This window comes from Oncorhynchus mykiss, chromosome 13, assembly GCF_057628025.1.
Source record: "Oncorhynchus mykiss isolate SJ-2025 chromosome 13, ASM5762802v1, whole genome shotgun sequence".
Taxonomy (NCBI): domain Eukaryota; kingdom Metazoa; phylum Chordata; class Actinopteri; order Salmoniformes; family Salmonidae; genus Oncorhynchus; species Oncorhynchus mykiss.
This window is the reverse complement of record NC_143034.1, coordinates 76,337,704-76,356,061: the sequence shown is the minus strand read 5'-3', so window position 1 is coordinate 76,356,061 and position 18,358 is coordinate 76,337,704. Positions and strand designations below refer to the sequence as shown.

At 44.9% G+C, this 18,358-nt stretch overlaps 1 protein-coding gene and 1 long non-coding RNA gene across 3 annotated transcripts in view; both read left to right on the top strand.

Moving 5' to 3' along the window:
• The window catches only part of csnk1da (casein kinase 1, delta a), a 61,701-nt gene extending 45,418 nt beyond the window's left edge, over positions 1-16,283 (top strand). For both annotated transcript variants that reach the window (XM_090197727.1, XM_090197728.1), the window contains 4 exons: positions 160-308; positions 2,014-2,191; positions 3,903-4,012; positions 12,988-16,283. In XM_090197727.1, coding sequence (XP_090053853.1) covers positions 160-308; positions 2,014-2,191; positions 3,903-4,012; positions 12,988-13,038 — 488 coding nt within the window. In that variant the 3' untranslated portion in view covers positions 13,039-16,283. The remainder of the gene's footprint in view (positions 1-159; positions 309-2,013; positions 2,192-3,902; positions 4,013-12,987) is intronic.
• On the top strand, positions 321-2,006 carry LOC149979017 (uncharacterized). The gene is made up of 3 exons (XR_016486131.1): positions 321-890; positions 933-989; positions 1,079-2,006. It is a non-coding gene; the product is annotated as an uncharacterized LOC149979017 (long non-coding RNA).
• Positions 16,284-18,358: the final 2,075 nt, after the last annotated feature.

The window sequence follows — 18,358 nt, the reverse complement described above, 5'->3', positions numbered from 1 at the left end:
TCTCCTCCCAGCGGAGTTTACCACGTCCAGTTGTATAATAATTACAGAGCTGTATCTTGACCCATCCTCTCCTTTCTCCTCTCAGCGGAGTTTACCACGTCCAGTTGTATAATAATTACAGAGCTGTATCTTGACCCATCCTCTCCTTTCTCCTCTCAGCGGAGTTTGCCACGTACCTGAACTTCTGCCGTTCTCTGCGGTTCGATGACAAGCCCGACTACTCGTACCTCAGACAGCTGTTCAGGAACCTGTTCCACAGACAGGGCTTCTCCTACGACTACGTCTTCGACTGGAACATGCTCAAGTTTGTGAGTAACGTCTCTCTGCTAACGTCTGAGTCATCCCCTTCGTTACATTGACCCCGGGACTGGAGTCTTTTCATCACAGTATCTCCTTTCTCCTGAAGTGTACACTCGTTCACTACTTCCCACAGTATCTCCTTTCTCCTGAAGTGTACACTCGTTCACTACTTCCACAATATCTCCTTTCTCCTGAAGTGTACACTCGTTCACTACTTCCCACAATATCTCCTTTCTCCTGAAGTGTACACTTGTTCACTACTTCCCACAAATCTGGAAAGCGTGGAGATTGGGATTGGTGGAGACATGGGCTAGTGGGAGGTTCCACTGTATTTCTTCAAGTCAGTGATGTGAACCAGTGCACACTTTGGGAGGAAGGAGAGGTAATTGAGACATAGTAATGGAATGTCCACGGTGGCCATTTTGTTGGTCTACGAATAGCAGTGGTGTCCCTGGCAACGGCAGCCATTTTGAATGCTGATTGAGCAAATTCCTGGTCAATAAGATCCCATGGTGTTGTTGTGATAGTGAAGGGTTGGGGGGTGTGACTGTTGTCTCCATGGTGTTGTTGTGATAGTGAAGGGTTGGGAGGTGTGACTGTTGTCTCCATGGTGTTGTTGTGATAGTGAAGAGGTGGGACAGTGTGACTGTTGTCTCCATGGTGTTGTTGTGATAGTGAAGGGTTGGGAGGTGTGACTGTTGTCTCCATGGTGTTGTGATAGTGAAGAGGTGGGACAGTGTGACCGTTGTCTCCATGGTGGTGTTGTGATAGTGAAGAGGTGGGACAGTGTGACTGTTGTCTCCATGGTGTTGTTGTGATAGTGAAGAGGTGGGACAGTGTGACTGTTGTCTCCATGGTGTTGTTGTGATAGTGACGGGTTGGGAGGTGGGATAGTGGGACTGTTGTCTCCATGGTGTTGTTGTGATAGTGAAGGGTTGGGAGGTGGGACAGTGTGACTGTTGTCTCCATGGTGTTGTGATAGTGAAGAGGTGGGACAGTGTGACTGTTGTCTCCATGGTGTTGTTGTGATAGTGAAGAGGTGGGACAGTGTGACCGTTGTCTCCATGGTGTTGTTGTGATAGTGAAGAGGTGGGACAGTGTGACTGTTGTCTCCATGGTGTTGTTGTGATAGTGAAGAGGTGGGACAGTGTGTGACCGTTGTCTCCATGGTGTTGTTGTGATAGTGAAGAGGTGGGACAGTGTGTGACCGTTGTCTCCATGGCGATGTTGTGATAGTGAAGAGGTGGTACAGTGTGTGACCGTTGTCTCCATGGTGTTGTTGTGATAGTGAAGGGTTGGGAGGTGGGACAGTGTGACTGTTGTCTCCATGGTGTTGTTGTGATAGTGAAGAGGTGGTACAGTGTGACCGTTGTCTCCATGGTGATGTTGTGATAGTGAAGAGGTGGTACAGTGTGACCGTTGTCTCCATGGTGTTGTTGTGATAGTGAAGGGTTGGGAGGTGGGACAGTGTGACTGTTGTCTCCATGGTGTTGTTGTGATAGTGAAGAGGTGGTACAGTGTGTGACCGTTGTCTCCATGGTGTTGTTGTGATAGTGAAGGGTTGGGAGGTGGGACAGTGTGACTGTTGTCTCCATGGTGTTGTTGTGATAGTGAAGAGGTGGGACAGTGTGACCGTTGTCTCCATGGTGATGTTGTGATAGTGAAGAGGTGGGACCGTTGTCTCCATGGTGATGTGTGTATCTGTGTGTCCAGGGCGCCAACAGGGCAGCGGAGGATGCAGAGAGGGAGAGGAGAGCTGGTGAGGACAGACTGAGACAGGGACAGGCCAGGGCCCCTGCAGGGACCAGGGGGATCCCCTCCGCCTCCGGACGACCCAGAGGAGCACAGGACGCAGCCGCACCCGCACCCCTCACACCCACCTCACACACAGGTTAGTGAAATCCCACACACCCCTCACACACACCTCACACACAGGTTAGTGAAAACACACACACACCTCACACACAGGTTAGTGAAAACACACACACACCTCAAACACAGGTTAGTGAAAACACACACACACCTCAAACACAGGTTAGTGAAAACACACACACACCTCACACACAGGTTAGTGAAAACACACACACACCTCACACACAGGTTAGTGAAAACACACACACACCTCAAACACAGGTTAGTGAAAACACACACACACCTCAAACACAGGTTAGTGAAAACACACACACCTCACACACCCCTCACACACAGGTTAGTGAAAACACTGAACTGGTTAAATAAAGGTTGATCACCAGGTATCTGTCCTCTATCCCAGGTATGGAGGAGTCTCTCTCTCTACCCCAGGTATGGAGGTCTCTCTCTCTAACCCCAGGTATCTGTCCTCTAACCCCAGGTATGGAGGTCTCTCTCTCTCTACCCCAGGTATGGAGGTCTCTCTCTCTAACCCCAGGTATCTGTCCTCTACCCCAGGTATGGAGGTCTCTCTCTCTAACCCCAGGTATCTGTCCTCTACCCCAGGTATGGAGGTCTCTCTCTCTAACCCCAGGTATCTGTCCTCTATCCCAGGTATGGAGGTCTCTCTCTCTCTAACCCCAGGTATCTGTCCTCTACCCCAGGTATGGAGGTCTCTCTCTCTCTACCCCAGGTATGGAGGTCTCTCTCTCTAACCCCAGGTATGGAGGTCTCTCTCTCTAACCCCAGGTATGGAGGTCTCTCTCTCTAACCCCAGGTATGGAGGTCTCTCTCTCTAACCCCAGGTATCTGTCCTCTACCCCAGGTATGGAGGTCTCTCTCTCTCTAACCCCAGGTATCTGTCCTCTATCCCAGGCATGGAGGTCTCTCTCTCTCTAACCCCAGGTATCTGTCCTCTATCCCAGGTATGGAGGTCTCTCTCTCTCTAACCCCAGGTATCTGTCCTCTACCCCAGGTATGGAGGTCTCTCTCTCTAACCCCAGGTATCTGTCCTCTATCCTAGGCATGGAGGTCTCTCTCTCTCTAACCCCAGGTATCTGTCCTCTACCCCAGGTATGGAGGTCTCTCTCTCTAACCCGAGGTATCTGTCCTCTACCCCAGGTATGGAGGTCTCTCTCTCTAACCCCAGGTATGGAGGTCTCTCTCTCTCTAACCCCAGGTATCTGTCCTCTATCCCAGGTATGGAGGTCTCTCTCTCTCTAACCCCAGGTATCTGTCCTCTACCCCAGGTATGGAGGCCTCTCTCTAACCCCAGGTATGGAGGTCTCTCTCTAACCCCAGGTATCTGTCCTCTACCCCAGGTATGGAGGTCTCTCTCTAACCCCAGGTATCTGTCCTCTACCCCAGGTATGGAGGTCTCTCTCTCTAACCCCAGGTATGGAGGTCTCTCTCTAACCCCAGGTATCTGTCCTCTACCCCAGGTATGGAGGTCTCTCTCTCTCTAACCCCAGGTATCTGTCCTCTACCCCAGGTATGGAGGTCTCTCTCTCTAACCCCAGGTATGGAGGTCTCTCTCTCTCTAACCCCAGGTATCTGTCCTCTACCCCAGGTATGGAGGAGTCTCTCTCTAACCCCAGGTATCTGTCCTCTACCCCAGGTATGGAGGAGTCTCTCTCTAACCCCAGGTATGGAGGTCTCTCTCTCTAACCCCAGGTGTCTGTCCTCTATCCCAGGTATGGAGCGAGAGAGGAAGGTCAGCATGCGTCTTCACCGTGGAGCTCCTGTCAACATCTCCTCCTCAGACCTGACTGGACGACAGGACTCACGCATGTCCACCTCACAGGTTAGACACACACAACACCCTGTATGTCCACCTCACAGGTTAGACACACACAACACCCTGTATGTCCACCTCACAGGTTAGACACACACAACACCCTGTATGTCCACCTCACAGGTTAGACACACCACACACACAACACCCTGTATGTCCACACCTCACAGGTTAGACACACACAACACCCTGTATGTCCACCTCACAGGTTAGACACACACACAACACCCTGTATGTCCACCTCACAGGTTAGACACACACACAACACCCTGTATGTCCACCTCACAGGTTAGACACACACAACACCCTGTATGTACACCTCACAGGTTAGACACACCACACACACAACACCCTGTATGTCCACCTCACAGGTTAGACACACACAACACCCTGTATGTCCACCTCACAGGTTAGACACACACAACACCCTGAATGTCCACCTCACAGGTTAGACACACCACACACACAACACCCTGTATGTCCACCTCACAGGTTAGACACACACAACACCCTGTATGTCCACCTCACAGGTTAGACACACCACACACACAACACCCTGTATGTCCACCTCACAGGTTAGACACACACACAACACCCTGTATGTCTACCTCACAGGTTAGACACACACACAACACCCTGTATGTCCACCTCACAGGTTAGACACACACAACACCCTGTATGTCCACCTCAGGCTAGACACACACACACTTCTCACAGGTCTGAAAACGTCGCCATGTTTCTAGCCTTGTTTTAATTGTTCTTCATTCCTTTTCAACTCTCGCTGATGACACTTTAACGATGAACGCCGCAGGGCGTCCACAAACAGTCACACAGGAATGTGAAACCTTTTCACTGGCGTCATAAAAACATGGCTGTAATGTTGCAGGGTGTCAGTGTTTCCCCTATATTCATTTTTAGCAGTGGCGGGCCACCGCTGAAGAAGACAATAAATTCAACTTAAAGGACTAAAACCAGATGTGAAGTGTGTAGAAAAGATAACTGACTGATATATATTTAACATGAGATCGTCTTTGAGAACTAACAATCACCAATATAAAAACTAGACATTCGGGGAGAATCAGAAATTAAAACACTTTAGTTCCGTATGTTTCAGTCACTCAGATGGCATAAGAACATGGCAAAATGTGTAGAATTGCAATAAACTAAAGTTCTGGGTGAGGCTCAGAGATCGGCTCAGAGATCGGCTCAGAGATCGGCTCAGAGATCGGCTCTGAAACTCTGTGAATAAGCAGTGGAATGGCTGCAGGAGAGAAAAAAACAGGTGACAGGTTTCCTCCAGATGTGAAGCTTGGCATTCAGGCCAAAGAGTTCAATCTTGGTTTCATCAGATCAAAGAATCTTGTTTTTTTGTGGTCTGAGAGTCCTTTAGGTGCCTTTTGGCAAACTCTAAGCGGGCTGTCATGTGCCTTTTACTGAGGAGTGGCTTCCGTCTGGCCACTCTACCATAATAGCCTGATTGGTGGAGTGCTACAGAGATGGTTGTCCTTCTAGAAGGTTCTCCCATCTCCACAGAGGACCTCTGGAGCTCTGTCAGAGTGATCATTGGGTTCTTGGTCATCTCCCTGACCAAGGCCCTTCTCCCCCGATTGCTCAGTTTGGATGGGCGTCCAGCTCTAGTCTTTGTGGTTCCAAACTTCTTCCATTTAAGAATGATGGAGGCCACTGTGTTCATGGGGACCTTCAATGCTGCAGAAATATTTTGGTACCCTTCCCCAGAACTGTGTCTCGACACAATCCTGTCTCGGAGCGCTACGGACAATTCCTTCTACCTCATGGCTGGGTTTTTGCTCTGACATGCACTGTCAACTGTGGGACCTTTTTATATAGACAGGTGTGTGCCTTTCCAAATCATGTTCAATCAATTGAACTTGTAGAAACATCTAAAGGATGATCAATGGAAACAGGATGCACCTGAGCTCAATTTCGAATCTGAATACTTATGTAAATAAGGTATTTCTGTTTTTTTTGTATTTGTGTCTTCGTCATTAATGGGTAGATTGATGAAGAAAACATTTAATTTAATCCATTTTAGAATAAGAGTAACGTAACAAAATGTGTATAAAGGGGGGAAGGTGTCTGAATACTTCCTGAACGTACCGTATGTGGAATAGGATCCCATTTGGAAAACACCTGTAGGTGATGTGCTATTAGCCAAGTTGTAGTGTTGTTTTACCTCACACTCGGTTGTCTCCTCCTCCTCCTCCTCCTCTCACCAACTCAGAATAGCATTTCCTTCCATCGTCATCTGAGAAAGTAGCAGCTCGTCACATCCTGGTGTGAACGGCTGGTGAGTCACCGCTGGTATCCCAAATGGCACCCTGTTCACTATGTCGTGCACTACTTTTGACCAGGCCCTATAGAGGTAGTGGTCGGGAAGTAGTGCACTATAATATAGGGGGGGAAGGGTGCCATTTTGGACACAGTAATGTTAGGTAAGAGTGTAGGTGTCCCTTCAACACTAATCCCCTCCCTGGAGAGATATCTATAGGCTGAAGGCGTCCGCGGGCTTCTGGTCCACACTAGGGATTCTTCAATGAAGTGTTTGTTGAGAGCGAGAGAGAGAGGGGACTCGTGTTCTTTTCATGCACATTTCTTTCATTGAGAAATACTCCGCCGATCTTAGATGTGAAGGTACGCGACTAAGAACTCCTTGGCAAAAAAAAAAAAAACTTCAATTTATGACAGAAATCTGGCTACGGCGTCTCGAGATGGACAAACAGTACTATTGACGCTTTCTTTCTCTTCTTCTTTTTTTTATTTTTTAATTCAAGCAAAGGATTTTTTTTAGGGGAGTATGTGAGCACACTCGTTGGGTTCAGCTGAGTTCAACTAGGCTCCAGATGGATGGAAGCATGCTGACGCCTTTAGGCTACGTCTCCCCCCCCCCTATATAAATATCTATGGGTTAGGCTACGTCTTGATAGTCTAAAAACTATTGAACCCCCCCCCCCCCCCCTATAGTAATATCTATGGGTTAGGCTACGTCTTGATAGCCACACTGGTACCATACCTTCTTTAGACTGTCAGCTCCCAACCTCACCCTAACCCCCCTATAGAAACAGGTCACATCTCAATAGTCTCTAGCCGAGTCTATATATAGTATGACTCAGGTCTAAAGTGACTTGATCCCCATGTCTCCTCTCCTTCATCTGAACTGAACCTGAAAGAATCAGACAGGTGACGAGGTGTTTTACAGTCAGAGATCCAGAGTAGGCCATAGTAGATACACCCCCGTAAGGCTCCACTCTGGAATCTCCGGTTCTGGAGGACCAGAAACATTCCGTTCTGGAACTCTTGGTGATGTAATAAAGAAGAGATGAAGTTCTATCCACAGATTCAGTTCCACATTCTTTCCATGTTCCGCATTCCCCAATTAATAGGAATTCAAGTTCTCTAGAACAAGGATTTCTAACCATCTCTGAACCCTCATGCCCTTGTAAAATAGTTCCTAACCCCTGTACTTGACCTCAGCCCTCCGTAACTAGGTCTGGTTCACCTTATGACCTTACAAGACTGTATGATATGGGCTATATAACATAAGTTTTAAGGTAGACCTTCAGTGACCCAGACAATACCCTCTGTTAGGTAGTGTTTGGTTTAAGCTCTTCCATTCACCCTCTGTAGTGGACAGATTGAGACACATCTCATATACTAGATGGACAATATTCTTCCCATGGTCCATACTCAGTGCCTTCAGAAGATATTCACAGCCCTTGACTTGATCCATATGTTATCACATCCTGAATTTAAAATGGATTACCTGTAGATATTGTCACTGATTTATACACAATACATTTTCTATCCTGAATACAAAACCCTTATGTTTGGGGCAAATCCAGTCCAACACATCTCTGAGTACCGCTCTTTGTATTTTCAAGCGTAGTGGTGTCTGCGTCATGCTATGGGTATGCTCGTCATCGGCCTAAGACTAGGAAGTTAAGGATTAAAATAAACAGAATGGAGGTAAACACAGGCAAAATGCTAGAGGAAAACCTGGTTCAGTCTGCTTTCCAACAGACACTGAGAGATGAATTCACCTTTCAGCAGGACAGTGACCTAAAACACAAGGCCAAATTTACACTGGAGGTGCTTACCAAGACGACATTGACTGTTCCTGAGTGGCCGAGTTACAGTTTTGACTTAAATCAGCTTGAACATCTAATGGCAAGACTTGAAAATAGCTGTCGAGCAATGATCAACAACCAACTTGACAGAGCTTGAAGAATTTTAGAAAGAATAATGTGCGAATATTGTAGAATCCAGGTGTGGAAAGCTCTTAGAGACTCACCCAGAAATACTCCCAACAGTCTCTATCGCCTGCTCCCAGGTCACTGCCAGAGGTGATTCCAACACTCAGGAGGTTGAATACTTATCTAATCGGTATATATTAGTGTGTTGTTTTCCATTTAATAAAAAATAAAAATACAAGTTATAATTTTTCTTCCACTTTAATGTTTTCTGTAAGTTCTCTGTTTGGGTTTCTGTAAGTTCTCTGAGATGGCTGGGGTTTCTGTAAGTTATCTGCTTGGGTTTCTGTAAGTTCTCTGCTTGGGTTTCTGTAAGTTCTCTGTTTGGGTTTCTGTAAGTTCTCTGAGATGGCTGGGGTTTCTGTAAGTTATCTGCTTGGGTTTCTGTAAGTTCTCTGCTTGGGTTTCTGTAAGTTCTCTGTTTGGGTTTCTGTAAGTTCTCTGAGATGGCTGGGGTTTCTGTAAGTTCTCTGCTTGGGTTTCTGTAAGTTCTCTGTTTGGGTTTCTGTAAGTTCTCTGAGATGGCTGGGGTTTCTGTAAGTTATCTGCTTGGGTTTCTGTAAGTTCTCTGCTTGGGTTTCTGTAAGTTCTCTGTTTGGGTTTCTGTAAGTTCTCTGAGATGGCTGGGGTTTCTGTAAGTTATCTGCTTGGGTTTCTGTAAGTTCTCTGCTTGGGTTTCTGTAAGTTCTCTGTTTGGGTTTCTGTAAGTTCTCTGAGATGGCTGGGGTTTCTGTAAGTTCTCTGCTTGGGTTTCTGTAAGTTCTCTGTTTGGGTTTCTGTAAGTTCTCTGAGATGGCTGGGGTTTCTGTAAGTTATCTGCTTGGGTTTCTGTAAGTTCTCTGTTTGGGTTTCTGTAAGTTCTCTGAGATGGCTGGGGTTTCTGTAAGTTCTCTGCTTGGGTTTCTGTAAGTTCTCTGTTTGGGTTTCTGTAAGTTCTCTGAGATGGCTGGGGGTTCTGTAAGTTATCTGCTTGGGTTTCTGTAAGTTCTCTGTTTGGGTTTCTGTAAGTTCTCTGAGATGGCTGGGGTTTCTGTAAGTTCTCTGCTTGGGTTTCTGTAAGTTCTCTGTTTGGGTTTCTGTAAGTTCTCTGAGATGGCTGGGGTTTCTGTAAATTCTCTGCTTGGGTTTCTGTAAGTTCTCTGCTTGGGTTTCTGTAAGTTCTCTGCTTGGGTTTCTGTAAGTTCTCTGCTTGGGTTTCTGTATGTAACAGCCACTGCCAAATGCCTGACTGCGTTTATACAGAAATAATGCATTAACTATAATCCACCTGCTGCATCCAAACACCCTCATCCAAACACCCTCATCCAAACACCCTCATCCAAACTCTCATTTCAGTTTGATGTTCTCAAACTAAAGAGAGAGTGTGTGTGCAACCTGCCCTCCTGGAATGGACTGAATACAGCAAACACCCTAAGCATTTAAACATATATATTTTACCTTTATTTACCTAGGAACAGTGGGTTAACTGGTCTAGGAACAGTGGGTTAACTGGTCTAGGAACAGTGGGTTAACTGGTCTAGGAACAGTGGGTTAACTGGTCTAGGAACAGTGGGTTAACTGGTCTAGGAACAGTGGGTTAACTGGTCTAGGAACAGTGGGTTAACTGGCCTAGGAACAGTGGGTTAACTGGTCTAGGAAAAGTGGGTTAACTGGCCTAGGAACAGTGGGTTAACTGGTCTAGGAACAGTGGGTTAACTGGTCTAGGAACAGTGGGTTAACTGGTCTAGGAACAATGGGTTAACTGGTCTAGGAACAGTGGGTTAACTGGTCTAGGAACAGTGGGTTAACTGGTCTAGGAACAGTGGGTTAACTGGTCTAGGAACAGTGGGTTAACTGGTCTAGGAACAGGGGGTTAACTGGTCTAGGAACAGGGGGTTAACTGGTCTAGGAACAGGGGGTTAACTGGTCTAGGAACAGTGGGTTAACTGGTCTAGGAACAGTGGGTTAACTGCCTGTTCAGGGACAGAAGGACAGATATTTACCTTGTCAGCTCGGGGGATTCAATCTAGCAACCTTTCAGTTTCTGGCCCAACGCTCTAACCACTAGGCTACCCTGCCTCTAACCACTAGGCTACCCTGCCTCTAACCACTAGGCTACCCTGCCTCTAACCACTAGGCTACCCTGCCTCTAACCACTAGGCTACCCTGCCTCTAACCACTAGGCTACCCTGCCTCTAACCACTAGGCTACCCTGCCACTCCACTGGATGTTCAGTTCGACTCTCTTCCTGTCTAGAGTCATAATCACTGTCCTCTAGTCACGTTAATACATCCTTCAGTCAGCTTATAGAAAGACCATGATGTACGTGACAACAGTGTCTGTTTTGGTTCTTTTGTTCTCTGTCACTCGTGGCCCCTTCTCGCCCTCTAGTGGAGGGAGGCCACATTACAGCCCAGCCTCAGTCCTCTCCACAATCCTGTTGATTATCAAATCACATGTTATTGGTCACATACACATATTTAGCAGATGTTATTGGTCCATACACATGGTTAACAGATGTTATTGGTCCATACACATGGTTAACAGATGTTATTGGTCACATACACATGGTTAACAGATGTTATTGGTCCATACACATGGTTAACAGATGTTATTGGTCACATATTTAACAGATGTTATTGGTCACATATTTAACAGATGTTATTGGTCACATATTTAACAGATGTTATTGGTCACATATTTAGTAGATGTTATTGGTCACATATTTAGCAGATGTTATTGGTCACATGTTTAGTAGATGTTATTGGTCACATGTTTAACAGATGTTATTGGTCCATACACATGGTTAGCAGATGTTATTGGTCCATACACATGGTTAGCAGATGGTATTGGTCACATATACATATTTAATAGATGTTATTGGTCACATATACATATTTAATAGATGTTATTGGTCACATACACATATTTAATAGATGTTATTGGTCACATACACATATTTAACAGATGTTATTGGTCCATACACATATTTAACAGATGTTATTGGTCACATATTTAGCAGATGTTATTGGTCACATATTTAACAGATGTTATTGGTCACATATTTAACAGATGTTATTGGTCACATATTTAACAGATGTTATTGGTCACATATTTAACAGATGTTATTGGTCACATATTTAATAGATGTTATTGGTCCATACACATATTTAGCAGATGTTATTGGTCACATATTTAACAGATGTTATTGGTCCATATTTAACAGATGTTATTGGTCACATATTTAACAGATGTTATTGGTCCATACACATATTTAGCAGATGTTATTGGTCACATGTTTAACAGATGTTATTGGTCCATATTTAACAGATGTTATTGGTCCATACACCTATTTAGTAGATGTTATTGGTCACATATTTAACAGATGTTATTGGTCCATATTTAACAGATGTTATTGGTCACATATTTAACAGATGTTATTGGTCCATACACATATTTAACAGATGTTATTGGTCACATGTTTAACAGATGTTATTGGTCCATATTTAACAGATGTTATTGGTCCATACACCTATTTAGTAGATGTTATTGCTGCTTAGGAGCTAGAAGCACATCTGCCCTAGTGGTCTCCCGAGTGGCGCAGCGGTCTAAGGCACTGCTTCTCAGTGCTTGAGGCCTCACTACAGGCACTCTGGTTTGATTCCAGGTTGTATCGTAACCGGCTGTGATTGGGAGTCCCATAGGGCGGCGCACAATTGTCCCAGCATCGTCCGGGTTTGGCCGGGGGGTCGGCCGTCGTTGTAAATAAGAATTTGGTTAAAATATTTGTAAAAATGCCCGACAGCAGCTTCTATCTCAAGGTCATCAGACTGTTAAAGGTCATCAGACTGTTAAAGGTCATCAGACTGTTAAAGGTCATCAGACTGTTAAAGGTCATCAGACTGTTAAAGGTCATCAGACTGTTAAAGGTCATCAGACTGTTAAAGGTCATCAGACTGTTAAAGGTCATCAGACTGTTAAATAGCCATCACTAGCCGGCTTCCACCCTGTTATGTAACCCTGCACATTAGAGGCTGCTGCCCCATATACAGTGGGGAGAACAAGTATTTGATACACTGACGATTTTGCAGGTTTTCCTACTAACAAAGAATGTAGAGGTCTGTAATTTTTATCATAGGTACACTTCAACTGTGAGAGACGGAATCTAAAACAAAAATTCAGAAAATCACATTATGATTTTTAAGTAATTAATTTGCATTTTATTGCATGACAAGTATTTGATACGTCAGAAAAGCAGAACTTAATATTTGGTTCAGAAACCTTTGTTTGCAATTACAGAGATCATACGTTTCCTGTAGTTCTTGACCAGGTTTGCACACACTGCAGCAGGGATTTTGGCCCACTCCTCCATACAGACCTTCTCCAGATCCTTCAGGTTTCGGGGCTGTCGCTGGGCAATACGGACTTTCAGCTCCCTCCAAAGATTTTCTATTGGGTTCAGGTCTGGAGACTGGCTAGGCCACTCCAGGACCTTGAGATGCTTCTTACGGAGCCTGGCTGGCTGGCTTGCTGGCTCGCTGGCTCTATAACCTGGATGTTTGTAGACTATAGACTGTAATATTTGAGGGCTGTCCCTCCCTCCCTCCCTCCCTCCGTGTGTTGTGTTCAACCTCTTAAATCCCTCCAAGTCCCCTTTTCTAACGTGTAATGTCACTATCTATGGCTACTGTACTAACTTCTCTGTCTCTGTCTCTCTGCCCTCTCTGTCGTCTCCAGGCTCTCTCTCGTGTCACCCCCAGTGGCCTCCAGTCAGCAGCCCCTCGATGAGTCCCTCTGCCCCCATCACCACCCTGGAGGGTTAAACCATGCACGGCCCTAACCATACCACACACCAACACACACACCATACCACACACCAACACACACTTCAATACCTGGAGGACGCTTACTGAAACAACCAGTCAACCCATCAGATGCCTGGACTCTTACACAATCAACCAATCAAAAGGCAGGACAAGGACCTCGTCATCCGCTAGCAACTCCATCCATCCAACCAGCCAATCAAAACACACAGACTGATGCTCTGCCTCTTTGACATCAGCTGATCTCTGCTAAGTAACAAGCTCATGCTGTTGTAACAGGGTGGATGACACACACACTCTCTCACACACACACACACACGACTCAGAGAGCGTTCAGCCGTGCTCATCGGGGATGGAAGAGGAGGAGATGAGACGGGGATGGAGGAGGAGGAGGAGAAACAAGAGAGGGGGGAAGGAGGGACTTTGTTGCCCCTGGCACACCCAGAACAGTCACTGCCCCCCCCCCCCCACCCCTCTGCTTTCGTGAACCCCAGCGAGGACACTGACATGGGGCACACAGACCTGCTTAACGCCCGTTACACACCTCATCCTCCATCACTTCTCTCCCTCTCTCTCCTCCTCCATCACTTCTCTCCCTCTCTCCTCCTCCATCACTTCTCTCCCTCTCTCCTCCATCACTTCTCTCCCTCTGTCCTCCATCACTTCTCTCCCTCTGTCCTCCATCACTTCTCTCCCTCTCTCCTCCTCCATCACTTCTCTCTCCTCCTCCATCACTTCTCTCTCCTCCTCCATCACTTCTCTCTCCTACTCCATCACTTCTCTCTCCTACTCCATCACTTCTCTCTCCTACTCCATCACTTCTCTCTCCTACTCCATCACTTCTCTCTCCTACTCCATCACTTCTCTCTCCTACTCCATCACTTCTCTCGCTCTCTCCTCCTCCATCACTTCTCTCCCTCTGTCCTCCATCACTTCTCTCCCTCTGTCCTCCATCACTTCTCTCCCTCTCTCCTCCTCCATCACTTCTCTCTCCTACTCCATCACTTCTCTCTCCTCCTCCATCACTTCTCTCCCTCTCTCTCCTCCTCCATCACTTCTCTCTCCTCCTCCATCACTTCTCTCTCCTCCTCCATCACTTCTCTCTCCTCCTCCATCACTTCTCTCTCCTACTCCATCACTTCTGATGGACCAGATGCTCCTCCCAGCCAGACAGTTCTCCTCCAGAGTTGCTGTCCTGATAAAACCCATCAGCTTGTTTCTCTTTCCTGTTGTTTTTTTTTACTTTATTTACTTGACTTTTCCTCTGTTTGTATTTTAGGTGAAGTTGATTAAACGTTGTTTGTACTGGCAGTGTTCTGTTCTGACTACACTGACTGTGTGTGTTGCTGTTTTTACACGGTTGCCGAATATCAACGGACTCATGCCAATCATAAATCGTGTCTTAAGTGAAAAGTCAAGTGTGTTTTCTGTTTTTAAAGAGAGACGATGGAAGTCATATTGAATGAATAACCCCTAATTGAAACTCTGAAGGTCATGTGAGAGAGGTCTTGTTTGTGCAGCGGGAGATGGCCTGGGTTCCATTTTCGTGTCCTCAAAAGACTCTTAATCCCCACAATGCAATGCAGAGAAAGAGAGTACTATTCTCCAACTGGACAGCGGGTTTGTTTAGAGGGTCCCAAACACCACCCTACTCCCTACTGGGCTCTGGTCCATTCTATTGGTCACATACACGTGTTCAGCCGATGTGGGTGGAGCTACATGCTTGTGGACTGAATAGGGGATAGGGTGCTGTTGGAGACGTGTCCCTCTCTGTTGTTTTTAAAGGGGACTGGGAGAAAGCAAATCCTCTACTGTTCTGAAGCTTATAGTGACTGTGTGTGTGTGTGACAGTTTTAAATAAGGACTGGTTGTTTGTCCATAGTGATGGGATGGGGTGGGATGGGGGGGGGGTTGCTGATGTCTTCTCTGCTAGTCAGTCTGTTTCTCCATCACCTCGTCTCTCTTCAGCCTCCTCTTCCTCTTCTGCTGTTGGTGTCCTGGGGCTGAAAGCTGTGAATCACCCGTCTCCACACTCATGTAGCAGTTATTTTTGTTGTTGAACTTGTTGGTCAGTTAAATGTGCGTTGGGGGGGGGGGGGGGTCTGCTTTAAAATGCCTATTTCAACCTATGCTTTCAATCCACCACAATCTCAAACTTTTGATTTTTTATTTTGTTATCAATCAATATTTTAAAATGTTTTTACCGTAATGAAACTACGTTTCTGAGAAAAAAAAGTGATCTGATAATTGCCAGAGGGCAAAGTTCGGTTTGGTGGATGTACAGGAGACTATCGACCAATGCTACGTTTCTCTCTCTTCTGGTTGTCCTATTGGTTAGTTCAGGACGAGGGCCAACCCACTGGTCACATCATTCAGTGTAGTACTGCCTCAGGGTGCTGTAGGCCTTTTCTGTAGTCTGGGATAAAGGGGGTTTAGTGGTAGCCTGTTCCTGGATCAGTTTGTGCTGACTTGTCAACTTTATCACTCAGTGCATTATAATGAGTGACAAGGAGTTGGCAAGAGAGTCCAACCAGATCTGAGACCAGACTAGTTTAGTGCGTCTGTCTTCTGTTGTCATGTATATAGGATGTACCTAGTACTCAACGGTGAAATATCATGTCTGCATTAGGAGCTGGTAGCAGTTCCAGGATCAGATGTATTTGTTTTCCTCCTAATGGTTAAGGTTAGGAGTTAGTTGGATAACCTGATCCTAGATCTGTGGTTAGGGTTAAGTTCTACCTCCAGCTCTGTATTAGCCACTGTGTGTAGTATGATGATGATGATGAAGGTAGTGTATGGGGGGGGGGTTGAATGCTTCACTCCATTGTAGTTTTGGGTAAGTTAGTTTTAAACCCTCGAACCGACCGGCTGATGGTCTTAAAAAAAAAGAACCTCCCACCTCATTCTCTTCAGTGTGGGATTGTGGGTAATGACGATCAAGGTACACTTGTGTTAAGTACAGTTCTTTACGTGGGATCTCTCGTTTCTCTCTGGGTATGTCACGTCTTTCCCTTCTCTCTCTTTTTATTTCCTTCTTGTTTTGTGTTTGCATATCTACGTGGGGACGGACTCCGGAAACCTTGCGTTGGTTCCCACAATGCATCACTCACTGAGTCATGGGAAGTCTTGTCGTCAGTTTTGCTCATCATTTGTAATGCCACTGTATTTGTGTATTTTAAAATTGTGTAAATAAATGAATAAGTCCTTGTACACTTGTGTCACTACAGTTTTCATTGATGAGCATGTGGCTTCAGCAGTCAAACTCTGTTTTATGTTGTTAGACTGTTTTATAACGTTAGACTCTGTTTTATAGTGTTAGACTGTTTTATAATGTTAGACTGTTTTATAGTGTTAGACTCTGTTTTATAACGTTAGACTCTGTTTTATAGTGTTAGACTGTTTTATAATGTTAGACTGTTTTATAGTGTTAGACTCTGTTTTATAGCGTTGTTAGACTCTGTTTTATAACGTTGTTAGACTCTGTTTTATAACGTTGTTAGACTCTGTTTTATAACGTTGTTAGACTCTGTTTTATAACGTTGTTAGACTGTTTTATAACGTTAGACTCTGTTTTATAATGTTAGACTCTGTTTTATAACGTTGTTAGACTGTTTTATAGCGTTGTTAGACTGTTTTATAACGTTACTCTGTTTTATAACGTTAGACTGTTTTATAGCGTTGTTAGACTGTTTTATAACGTTACTCTGTTTTATAACGTTAGACTGTTTTATAGCGTTGTTAGACTCTGTTTTATAACATTACTCTGTTTTATAACGTTACTCTGTTTTATAACGTTAGACTGTTTTATAGCGTTGTTAGACTCTGTTTTATAGCGTTGTTAGACTCTGTTTTATAACGTTAGACTGTTTTATAGCGTTGTTAGACTCTGTTTTATAACGTTAGACTGTTTTATAGCGTTGTTAGACTCTGTTTTATAGCATTGTTAGACTGTTTTATAACGTTGTTAGACTCTGTTTTATAACGTTGTTAGACTTTGTTTTATAACGTTGTTAGACTCTGTTTTATAACGTTACTCTGTTTTATAACGTTAGACTGTTTTATAACGTTGTTAGACTCTGTTTTATAACGTTAGACTCTGTTTTATAGAAATAATTATCCCTGATGCTTATGAACAATTTGCTTCCACAGCTCAACCGCTTACAGATCAGTGCATAATGAAAGCTCGTCTTTATTGGACGAGTTCACGAAGGTCCCGCCCTGTTTCGATCCGATTGGTTCCTGATGAGTACGCCCCCAGGTTCACCCAGATGTTCACATATAATACAGGCCCATAGAGGCCTGTGTAAGTACATCAATGCATTTAATACAGGAAGTGTATTATTAGCCCTTCGAGACATTGACAAACAGTACACACACTTTGAACACAACACACACGTAGATCATAGAGTGGTTCGGACTGTATAGACCTTCGTGATACATGTCGTAGTACCACAGCATAGAAACACTAATACACCCCTAGAGACGTCTGTTATTGGGGGTCGTGAGAGCGGTTTGAAACTAGGAGAAGAACAATATTTTACAAAGGACATATTTGTGTAGTGTGTTATCAGTAGTTGTGCTATTAATAAAAATGACTACTCCTGTTTGCATTCTTTAGGAAGTTTTAAACAGAAATGAAATTGCTCAACTGACAAATGAACCCAACATAATGTCAACAAGCAACATACACAGGAAATGACCTCAGCGTGGAACATTGTGATTGTGTCAGTGTGTGAGTGTCTGTGTACGTGCATGTGGTTTGTGTAACGATTTTACCAAAGAACCGGAGGAAAGAGGTGACACGCGTTCAATGGAAGCAGCAGATGCTAAAAAGAGGACACGCACACACACACACACACACACACACACACACAGGGGAAGGAAGGCAGGGTAGTGAGAGCAGCTCTCTCCTTATTTAACATCAACCGGAGTGACGTCAACAAAACCCCAGAACTAGAACATGGCAGTTTATTCAGTCATTATTCATCACTCAGAACAAGTATGACTGAAACCCACATGATTCCACAGAGTCAAGGTGGATACTCAGAACAAGTATGACTGAAACCCACATGGTTCCACAGAGTCAAGGTGGATACTCAGAACAAGTATGACTAAAACCCACATGGTTCCACAGAGTCAAGGTGGATACTCAGAACAAGTATGACTGAAACAAACATGGTTCTACAAAGTCAAGGTGGATACTCAGAATAAGTATGACTGAAACAAACATGATTCCACAGAGTCAAGGTGGATACTCAGAATAAGTATGACTGAAACAAACATGG